The sequence below is a fragment of the Passer domesticus genome, chromosome 9 (assembly GCF_036417665.1).
Source record: "Passer domesticus isolate bPasDom1 chromosome 9, bPasDom1.hap1, whole genome shotgun sequence".
NCBI classification, from domain to species: domain Eukaryota; kingdom Metazoa; phylum Chordata; class Aves; order Passeriformes; family Passeridae; genus Passer; species Passer domesticus.
This window is the reverse complement of record NC_087482.1, coordinates 39091943-39103950: the sequence shown is the minus strand read 5'-3', so window position 1 is coordinate 39103950 and position 12008 is coordinate 39091943. Positions and strand designations below refer to the sequence as shown.

Sequence of the window (12008 nt, the reverse complement as noted above, 5' to 3'; positions counted from 1 at the left end):
CCAGAAGACCTTTTGTTTACCAAGTGCCACCACTTTTGGGGCTTTGCTAAGGAAATTCCCAGAGGACTGCTATGGAGTGAGAAAGTGTCCCTCCAGTGTATCTGTGGGTTACGCTAGTGGTCACAGTTCTGTGACCTGAGATAGCTTTAATAGCTGAGAGAAATAGCTGAGAGCTCTTTGGTCCCAAACTGTTCAGGATGTTACATTTGCCAGTGGACCACAGCTTTGTGTTGATCTGAAATACCCGATTCACCAGGGAATTCTGAAAATTATTCTGAACATTATGCAAATTGTTCTGGGCACATTTTCCCCCAAAATAAGAAAGGCTTACATAATGAATGCTACACTGTTTTCCAGATTAGCAATACTGCCCACAGACTTAATGGAGTGTGACAGAAGAAACAAATTGCAAAAATTCACACCGACAAACATACCCAAACTTACCCTGCAGAGCTGAAGACCATCACAAACCATATCACCTTGCAGCAAGTAAAAGACACATTTTCATGACCATGCCTTTTTCTACAACACACAAATCAGGAACAGGGAGGGCAGACAAGAGTCAACATGTGACAGCCATTGGTCACATTGCCTAATGCAATGTGGAAAGCCTTGAGGTGCAACCAGGAGGTATGCAGAAGAATCTGCACAGAAGAAATTTGTAATGCTAACCTTACACTCTTCTATACTTGTACGCAAGACTGACTGGGTGGGAAGCACTTCATGCACTCTGTTCCTCAGTCCTTTTGCATGAATGACACTGTATAAAGTGGTACTATATTTACTAGCTGAATAAACAACAGGTTTTGCTTTCACTCAAGTATTATGACTTCAACTCATTTTATTTATATGTCAGTAGTTGAGAATGTGCAGTGGACCAGGCACATCATCACTGCTCACCTTTGTCAAAAAAGGGGCCAGAAACATCCACATTGCTGTATTTCTGGAACAGCTACATCTCATCCCTGTAACCTTTGGAGGATATACTACATTTTGTGTTAGGAACATTGCGCCAACCTATTTATCTTAAGTTCTTGAAAAAAATGCACCTATTTTCAATGTCCCCTGGTGTGCACATAACCCAGAAAGTGCCAAACTAACAGAGCTGGTACAAAACAACCAGCTGCCCAGCTATTAGCCTCCTAGAGCAAAAACTGAGGGGAGGAAGAAATCACCAACTCCAGCCTCATCCCTGCCATTAGATGTCATGCTGAATGTTATCAGAGCATGGGAAATGCATGTCCCCCACCTAAGGGTCTCTCAAGTCACAAATTCAAATTCTCCAGCAGGCACAAACAGAGAGCATTAGGGTACTTGAACATAATGGCAGAGGACCCATAGAGAACCTGCTCAGGAAACTAGTCCTCAGGAACCAAACCACATAAACATGAACTAATGGTTGTGCTGGCCCCTTGCTCCTGTGGACTGGCTCACTCATGATAACTAAGCCATGTGTGCTTGGTTCTTAAAGGTCAAAGTCATGGTGAATCCTTCTGGTTATTCAAGGTGCTCCTTTGGTCTCGACAGCTCCAAATTCAAGATCAGCTCATTAACTACAGACCTTAGTGTTTGCAATGCTCTGACAAAATTGTAGGTTTCAGTTATTCACTGTGGTGGTGAAAATCACCGCAAGATTCTTTATAATGTTACAAACACTCCAGCAAGGTGAGGAATATGCAGGCATGTGGCCAAAGCAGTTAAATCTCCTTGAATGTTATATCAGAGGTACCTTGGCTGCACTCAAAAACTAGCCAGTTTTGTCACTTTTAGCATAATGTAACTCATTAACTTTCATCACTGTTCTGGGTAAATAATATGTACAGAGGATATAACTGAAGAAATTACTGACACATGTTGCTGTTACAACACTGATTGAAAACTACAGGCCAGAGCATCCGAGCGTAGCAGAGTTTCTTCATTCCCAAGATCTCCTTCTCACTTCTGATGCAAATTCTCTGTCCCAAGGCTGCCTTGTATATGCAGTTTGTGTACGTGTATACTATATATATATATATAAAAAAAAATAAGCACGCTCAGAGAATAATGAGCCCTGAGAAATACACTCTCCCAGCACTCTCTTGGGAAGGTGAGGCTGCTGAACGCAGCTGTTTTCATGATTCACATCCTCTAAAACCTGCACTTTCTGTGCCTGGCCAGGTGAAAATGCCAGGTAAAAAAGTGAAGCTTGTAAATCTGCTTAGCTGTTTCCTTCTGGCAAACTGCCCCTCTCTTCTTTACCTCTACTGGTTAAGCACCAAGCACTTTGCAAGGCTGAAGACTGGAAAGTACATGTGATTTCTTCTACCTATAAATAACACCAGTCAGTAAAATAAAGCCAAATAAAAGTAGTAAATGATATTTATTTCTAGTCTTATTTTATCCAGAACACATTTCTCTCAGAATTTCTGATGTGCTCCTCTAGCCAAGGCTGCCTGTGCCAGTGTGACAGGAACCTCCCTCCATCTCATTATCTGGTGTCTGACAGAAGCAAGCACCAGCTGCTCTGCAAAAAGGCACATGAAACACTTCAGCAAGACATTAGAAAATCACCTGCCTAAAAGGAAGAGATTATTTTCCTCCTGTCACCATTACCAACAGACTGATACAAACGTTGAATTAAAAGGTCGGCAGTTTTTCAGAAGTCCTGTTACTGGAGAAATGAAACCCATAACCACATCTGGATACTCTATTTCCATTCCAACACCCAGTGCCTCACTGATAATGGGGCTGAATTTTTATATCTGACCTTGCTCCTCTGGTTTTCCCTTTTTGTCTGGCATCTCCATGACCCTACAGCCAGCTGGCAAAACCAGGGACATTGCCAGTTTGAGATTCATGTTTTGTGGCTCTGTCACCCACATATTCTAAGGCTGTATTGTCATGGCACAGCGAGTTCTACAGGTTTCTGCAGCAAAAGCAGAATTAGTTAATTTATTGACACTTACCAACAAGGAATGCCTGCCCAACCTGCATTATTTCTTTGGTAGCTCACAGCTGTTCTTAATACCATTTGATAACAAAGAAGACAGAAAAAATTCTCCTATTAGTCAAGTGTAAAATTCTAAAGTATAATCTACCTTTGGAAGCTTCTGTGCCGAGTGGATTTTCCAAGATGTCTGTCATATCTTGGTTCCAAGCATCCTTCACAGCAGACTTCGATACCTTCCTGTTGTTCAGGCTTTGTTGTGGTCTGAAGTTATTCCTCAGGTACTCCACAGACTTGACATGGTCCTGCTGCTCAGTGGTGAAGATCGAGTAAAATGCCTCCAGCTGATGGCAGCCATCATGGCAGGGGAGAGAAGGGATGTTAATTAGAAAAACAATGTGGTGAAATCTGGGTGGCTGATAAGACAGCAAAATGGAAGGAAGTAAAATGTTGATGCCAAGACTGATAAAAGCACATGGGAAGTCAGACTGCCCACTGAAATTATTGCCAACCACCTTATCTCAGCACAGGGCTTATCCTGCCCAACATGGGAGAAGGCCTTCTAGAACCTGTAGACATCTGTCATTGGCAAAGAAACATTTGCCCTTAAGATCCCTTTTGTGTGTTTGCCTTGCCAAACCCTCCTCACCGCTGGCACCGCTTTGTTTCACAGTATCGCGTCAGAAAGTGCTTCCAGGTCATTCCACACCGAGAGCTTTCTCCTGGATAAGGCAATGCTTCCTTATCTCTGAATACCTTACCAAGTTTAGCTGCCAGGCTAAGCTCCACAGACAGCTCATGCAGCACTTTTAGGCACAGCTAGCATACACTCCTCTGGGAATAAGTTTCTTCTGTTGGATTCAGATCTGAGCTATTTATAAGAAAACGTATTAACCTGTAAGAAAGAACTGTAATTGGAAAACTTTCCTGTTACTTTGTATCTTAGTGTTTCTTAGAAAAAAAAATTCTAGCAAACCAAGGAGAAAATATTTTCAGCTAATGTTTTTCTCCCAGCTATCAAAGTAGGTTCAGCATTTACCGTTACCTTGTTATCATTCACGACAAAAACTAGAATTAGTTATGTTGCTGCTGGAAAGACTGAGCAAGACAGAGCAGAGAAGGAATCAGTCCTGATATTGTTTGCATCACATCAATTACACATATTGATAGGATGGATTTTGGGAGCACAGGATCTGGCGCAGGACTTCAAAAAGGGACTTAAGTGACATTCCTAGCTTAATGACAGGTGACTGAAACTTACACACTTTTCATTAAGTGTGTCTGCTCTAAAAGCTCTGGAGAAGCACGTGAGCCCCAAATCTTAAAACTGGAAGAATTATCATGGCAGCCTCAGTTTATAAAGCTGATAAAGATAATCAAAGAAGTGTGTGACAGAGCAGCTGAGCATCGTCCACTGACTCATGAGGCACCCACCCATTCTTTAATTTCCCTTCAAACCAGTAATCTGAGCCCCCTTCAGCAGAAGGACAGCAGGGGCTGAGCAGGGAGGGGTGACCACCAATGACCACTTCCCATTGCAGGCAGGGAGCTCAGGTGCCGCTTCCAGGCTTGCTGGTGCAGATGCTGGGATTTGAATTGTCCATTTTTTTTTACATCTTATATGAATGCCTTATCCCCAGGTTCTCAACACAACTCTGTTTCTGATTCTTTCAAAGAAACATCTTGAAAAATTTCAAAAACCATTTCCTAATTATTAGCAGGACCCCCTCAAAAGCAAAGGAGGATGGATTAAAAAAGGGGTGAAAGGACTGACTTACACTTTTGTCTTTAAAAAACCCCCCACAACAGATGATCCTGTTACACCCTTCTATAAAAGCACAGATCAAAACTTGTGCTTATTTACATACCTTTTGCACTTCATTCCCTGGAAGCAGTTTTGATGAAGCCAGCTAACAGGGCTTAAGGTGACTTTATAAAAATGGAAGAACTTGGGTAGTAACTCCTTCTCTGAAGTCAAGTCTCTAGGCTTACACATCTTTGACATTAATTGAATTTTTAAACTTTCAGAGAGAACTTTTAAAATATTTTCTTCTGCCATGCTACCTTGGGGAGGTATAATTGCATTTTAACAACTGCCAATTCAAACATGATTTTTAACCTTCCACTTTTTATGTGTTGAAGTATATATAAGCCATTTCAACCTCACTTTCACTATAAAAATATTATCTACGACAAATGAGAAATTAATTTATCTATAGCTGCCAGGGAAAAAAAAAATTAAGATCTGCAGTCAAGGAGCTACATTCATGCTCTTCAAAGAGTACAAGAGCTCCTGTTCAGAAGAAGAAATTAAAACCTCTTGTAAGACTATTGTAGATACAGGGAAACCTGATCTAAAACTCTGAGTCATGCAATTACAAACCATTAAAGCCTGATGTGTAGTTTTCTAAGGGCTGGATATACAAATGGCAATTAAAAATATTGAAACTGTTGTGAGCACAATGAGCTGCTCTGAGGTATGCATTATGAGAGATAATGCCATGTTTTGGGTCATTGAATGCACTTAGCTTTACAATGCATCCGCAGGGTGACACAGCTTGTCCTGGTTTGCTGTCTAATTATTGGGGAAGATGATGATGATGGAGGACTGCAAATAAAATAGAGAAGCTTCCACAAATGGACCACTTCACTACTGTCCTTTTTCCAGCAAGGTATTTTGCACAAAAGCACGAATTTAATTGGAACAGCAACAAAGCTTAAACAGTATCACTGTCATCCCCTGGGATTACAGGCTGCTTCATGGGGTTTGTGATAAAGAAGGTTAAACTATGGCAATGGATTATGTTACACTGTTTCTGTTAGAGGAACAAATAATAATCATAGCAGTGGCAGGGTGGCAGGCTCTTGAAACACATACATCTAGAGCTACTGGGGAGGGGGAAAACTATTATTTATTCCACATGTGTTGTAGTATCAATGAAAGTCTGTCTACACACAGAATTCCCAGCCCTTCAACCACATGCACATAGCAGCACAATGCCAAATTTTAAAGGCTTGATTTGGAACAGTTACATCTGTACAGCACAAAAATGGAGCTGTGCCAGGATAAAGTACCTTTATACCAACAGCTGAAATTGATATTTACCATTTTATTTGCGTTTGTTAAAAAAGAAAAAAGAAGTCATGACCCACCTGATGTGCACACAGGGTATAAAACTGAGCATGGGCCAGGCCTTGCAGCCACCAAATAATAAACAGTAAACTTATTGATGTAGTGAAAAGCTACAAGGGATTGCAAGTATCCTGCAGTCAAGGACAGAATTCAAAATGATCTCGACAATCAGAGAAATAGCCTGAAAAAAACAAGGGGTCTGATTCAAACAGGACCATGTGCAGTCCCAGGCTCCAGCCAGAACTGGGGGCTGCCTGGGGGCACAGTGTGCTCAGCACTGCCAGAGAGCTCCAGGGAAAGCCTCCAGCAAAAGGGTTCCTGCTGACCAGGAGCTGAACTCAGGCAGTACCATCAGGCTTTTGTGGAACAGCCAAAATAACACCAGGATGGGGGGCTGAGACATGAATCCTGACATGTCCCTCGGCCTCTGGAGGGCGTCAGCTGAAGCACTGCAACTGATTTTGAACACAGACTGTCAAAAAAAAAGATGAAAGAATCTATGGGAGAAGTATTGAGATCTAGAAAACAGGAAAAAAAGCCTGGAGCAGGGTATGGCAAGTGCCTTCCATACTTCTGATACCTTTGAGCACAACATCTGTCAGTCAGGGTCACCCAGTGAACTGTTCATATGCACTTGACAGAATTAGTAATGTAAAAACATTTTTTTCAGTGGCTTATGACAGATGAATAAGAGGCAAGACTAAGTCCAGCAGGTTGGCTTTCTAAAGACCACAGTCTTACAATGTCAAAATACACTGAACTGTCAAACATTTGACTTCATCTAGACATTGCTTTATCAGGATAATTCTTCAAACTCCAGACATTGTGTCTATTTGCATTAAAAGCTGCTATGTGATAATTTTAAAGATTTGTGCACCAGCTTGCTGAGCACATAATGGTAGCTTTACTGTGTTATAAAAACAGTTAAGCATGGAGAATTAATGGAAAGATGTCTTTTCTAATGTAATTAGTTCAAATTACTAAATCTGAGCAGAACTGAAATCACTCACTTTACTTTGAAAAGAAAGTTTCAATTAAAAAGAATAAAAGGGAACTCTATGTAACTATTTACACCATAGCTTAATTTAATCTTAACAAAAACAATATGAAATAAATCACTGAAAGGAAACTGGGTTTCATGTTGTACTGTCTTCTCAAGACTGATGGCTCCTGTTCAGAAACAATATTGCTTAAGAGAATAAAAAAAAAAAAAATCACCGACACTTCCTTTTTTGTCAACAGAAACATTTGTGTTCTCCAAATTAAACTGGAGGGTTTTGAAAACAGTCTTAAGGAGGGCAAATTAAGAGGTGGGCTTCACTGATAAAACAAACACACCTGGTGGTAAGAAATGGGCACAGGCTTCCGAAAAACGATCCACTCCACGATCTCGCTGCAGGGAGGAGTAGTCAGGGAACCTGTGTAGCGGTAGTAGCTCCCCAGAGACGTTGGCAGAAGTTCTCTCAGCACAAAGGGATCCAGAAAGGTCTCCTTCTCTGCAGGGAAGATTGACAAGCAGGATTACACTTTTTTTTAACGTGTCTTTAAAACAGACATCACATCGCTAGGCAGCCTAACAAGGTGTAATGGCAACAACATATTTTATCATATATGTAATGAAAAATGGAAACCCTCTGTAAGAGCTGACATGTGGTTTATTAAAAGAGCAGCCAAAATGCTAGTCAGCCCCATCCCAAACACATATCCTCCTAATCTGAACGTGTGCAGGTGTGAAGTGCACTTGCTACCTCACTGGTTTATGTCAGTACAGAAATAACACTGCAGTCAATGGTTCCAGCACTCAGAACGTGGCTCTCCAGCTTGATGGCAGCAAGGCAGAACCCAGTGGGACTCAGCCAGGCCCAGTGTCCTGTTTGCTGCTGCCTGACCAAAGCACACCAGGCAGTGCATCCGTCCCATCTCTGCCAGCGGTGGAAAGGGATGCAGGAGCAGAGTCAAAGCCTCAGTGGATTGCTGAGAGAGAAGAGGCAGAGCCATGCTGCTCAGCCAAACTTCTCCGGGAGCTGCCAGGCAGCTGGGCTGAGGAGCAGGGACACAGGACACTGCTGAAGCTCAACGTGGTGCTCAAAGCAACATCCAAGCAGTGCTTGCTCAGGCTGGCTGAGGCTGGCCAGGGTGCTGCCAGACACAGCCAGCACTGCACCACAAACAGGTCTCACAGGTAGAACTGCTGCCCCTTCTCCAAAATCCAAGAAAGTCCTTCCAGGGTCCAGCAGTGTGGGGACAAACCTTTTTATTTCTCTGAAAATCTCCTTGGACAGCCTGAAATGCAGACCTAAGCACTGGAAGCATTCACCTGCAAGTAACAGTGACAAGCTGGTAATATTTAACACCGTGAGGAAAAAGAAACAAACAAAAGGAGGGAACAGCTGCAGGCAAGGCAATTTCCCTGCCATCCCTGAGCATTTATCCTCTGCAATTCATGTTGACTCAGAGGCTGAAGCGCCCTCTCAGCCTGTGCTCACTGCCTCGGGCAGGCTGACACACGGGGCTCTCCTGGACATCTCTATTCCTTAGTTTCAATATCCTGCATGTCTCAAACAGGAGTCCAGACTTGGGCAGAGGGAAGTCTTTTTTCTGTCTCACCAGAGCTGCTGAGCAAACCCACCACCACCCCCTGCCCGCCCCAACAGAAGGGAGAAGCAGGTGGGCTGGTGATTGACGTCTCCCAAATAGGATAAAGTCTGCAGAATCCACTTCCACAGCATCCCACAGTCTTCTGTAAGTCTTGATCAAATCAGGAATTGCCTAAACCTCTCAGAAGCAGCCTGATAATTGGGAGACTTTTTTAACTCCACTGCTGCTGCATGATGCCAATGATACACACACTTCACGTATCTTCTATTTTCTGCACAATATCAATAGGTCTGTGATGTTTTCATAGCTTTTAGCATTCCAAAAGATGAGTAATTTTTAGCATTCCAAAAGATGAGTAATTAAAGTCAAGGCACTACTGCAACCTCTTGGTGAACAATTCCTTTCCTTCTAATCCAAGTAGATTTTGACCACATCTGCATCTCCAAAAAGGAAATAAACAAATAACAATCTACATTTTTTTCCTCATCATAGCATACCTCTGAGAGAAAAAGTGTGCTTAAGTAATAAATACTAAAATATATGTGATTGGCCAAAGTTCAAAGATATTCTAATCAAGAAGTCATAATCACAGCAAAAGGTCGCATTTAATTTGATTGGCTCATTTTTATGCAGAAAAAACTTGGTTAGAAAAACTAGAAACTCAGTCACAGGACTTGATGCAGTACACAAACCTCGACACTGGATTTCTATTTCAGAGCTGCCTCTGTATCAGCACTCAGCATACAGTGGGGCACGATGAATCCCAAAGAGTGTCTGAATATGCCAACATCCCCTGCATTAACAGCCAGTGACTACACATGAAAGAGCTGGGAGGCAGAGGCACATTCTGAAAAGTGTTTTCCTCTTGAATTTAAGAAAAAAGTGTTGCAGTTAAAATTAACAATTTAACTCTTTCTAACTTTTGTAATCTTTTGATTACAATGATGGAATCACTTAAGATGCTGGATAAAGGCTCTGCAAATCCACAAATATGGTATCCCTTTATCAAAGGATGGCAGGAGAAGGAAGCTCATTTTACACTTTCAAGGATTTTTGTGCCATATGCTGACAATATTATATTTTAATAATTAATTGTTCATCAAAGGAAAAGATGAAGAACAGGGATGCTAAATTCAAAGTTATTCAAATTGCAAAAATGAATAATGCATAACTTTTATATTAAATACACACTGTATTAAGCAGTCTACATTTCATCCAACTCTGTCTTTCATTTTTAAACATTTTGAACTACAATATGAATAATCAAGTAAAGGAAGCTTATTTAGACAGAGAAATACCTTATTTGAATGCAAACTGGAAGTATCCGACTATGATTAATTTTTGGTTATCAATTAGGGAGGGTTTTTTCCTAAGCACTTGGGAAGTCATACTCAGCTGTTAAAAAGAGTATTTCTCAAGGAAAAAGTAGCTTTGCTAATACACAGTTTAAGTAGGGCAGGGTGTACTCGATCTAATTTTTCATGGCTACAAGCAACGCTCTAAGTTTTCATTAATGAATGCCAAAGATTAAAATGAAAAAAATACATATAATTGGATTAAAATGACTACAAAAATAGATGATAATCAATTGATTATGCTTTAAAAATGTAACACTTTTGAAAACATGTCATTCTTTTGTATCGCTTGCCATCTAGATGCATGGTGCAGAGTTTAAGAAATCGGAGTCATAAAGATATTCACATGAAGCTTAAAGAAAAAGGGACTTGGAAACTCCAGTGCCTGCCTGCCATATCCGTCAAGAGCATATTGAAACAGTAAATGCCATGAAATTAAAGTTCCTAAGACTTTGAGACAGTTTTGAATATGGCATTTTGAAGTAATATCATTTTAAATATTTCAACGCTAAGTCAGTTATTGTTGTTGGTAGAACTCTAAGGAGAATGTTTTCCAGGCTAAGCAAGAACATTCACTGATTATTATAGAAATATTTTAATATATACATACATATAATATACAAACACGTGTGTGCATGTATATATAGTTTCTACTAAATGAAAAAGAACAAGGTTGGAAAGAATAGCAAACTTTTCTTCACTGTCTTTTATTACCAGCTCCTGTTTCCCATTTACAGTGCTTGGGATGGGCATGAACTGTGTCCAGGAGGCTGGGAACAGACTGAGTGAAGGGAGAAGATTCTAGGAGGAAGAAAGTGGAAAAGGCTGGAAACTACATGACTGATGAGACAGCATTTGCTGACAGTACTAGGAAATAACTGGCAAACAAAAGCAAAAAACGACAGCAAAGCAAATGTGTTCACCTGCAAGCACCTGTGGATCACTGAAATCAATGCTGCAAAACTGACCCATGAGTCACCTACTCACTCTCACATGTAAACCTGAGCCCTGCAATGCTCTCTTCTGCTGCTCCTTGTCCTCCTCCCATCTCAGCACCTGAGCACCCAAATAGAAATATAAACAGTCAGGAAGCAGAGCCCCAGAGATCCTGACCCTGAAGACAGGCCCTTGAAGCACAGAGCATTCCCTTGGGAAAGAACAAGAACCTGCTGCTGCCACCAGGGCTCCCGGGTGATGCAGCAAAGAGCAGCATCCAAAACATCCCCCCACTAATGCAGTTTAACCCACAGGTAACAAACAGCAGTGCTTTGTTCACAGCACCAAAGCTTGGAAAAACATGCTCACTTGAACACCTAGAAGGTAAAAATAGCAAGCACCACAGATTCATTGTTGACCATTAAGACAATGGATGTGGCATTTAAAATAGTGCTCCTCAGTATGAAAGGACAATATTGTATTTCAACTCTTACATTCACAAAAAACAATTAACTGAGCCAGCTGGTAGCATATTTGACCTTCTGACACAACATTCACATCTGCCTCTTGGTCTGTGTCTCACAACAGCAACGTGAAAAGTCACACCCAGCAAATTCTTTCTTTGGGCTGAGAAACTTCCCTAGCATTTTGCATGGGACAAAGAGCCATTTTCTGCACAACCTGACCCAAAGGCAGAGCAACTGCAGACATGCTTCAAAAGCCTGACCTATTTACACTCTTTGTCAAGTCATCACCACTAGGTCTGAACTAATACTAAATTGTGCACAATAGTTTACTGAGCAGAGGAAAAAATCAGATCTTAAACCAGATACCAGCAGTGGATCTCCACCAGCTACTGCAGTTTCACAAGCTGGTGCCAACAAATATTATTTTGTAAGAGCCATCAGTTGAACATTTTGCCTTCGAGGACTGACTTGCTAAAAATACAGTTTGTAAAACAGTGGAAAAAGATAAACCTGAATTTTAACCAAATCACTAGAGTAAGAGGCTTCTTGAGATATGCAGGTAAACAGCATACAACTATCTCTGATCAAAACTC

At 41.2% G+C, this 12008-nt stretch overlaps 1 protein-coding gene across 5 annotated transcripts in view; it reads right to left on the bottom strand.

Moving 5' to 3' along the window:
• PTPRG (protein tyrosine phosphatase receptor type G) overlaps positions 1 to 12008 on the bottom strand; it is a 391280-nt gene that overhangs the window by 91888 nt on the left and 287384 nt on the right. For all 5 annotated transcript variants that reach the window (XM_064432899.1, XM_064432900.1, XM_064432903.1 and 2 more), the window contains 2 exons: positions 7398 to 7555; positions 3078 to 3270 (listed from right to left, as the gene is read on the bottom strand). In XM_064432899.1, coding sequence (XP_064288969.1) covers positions 3078 to 3270; positions 7398 to 7555 — 351 coding nt within the window. The remainder of the gene's footprint in view (positions 1 to 3077; positions 3271 to 7397; positions 7556 to 12008) is intronic.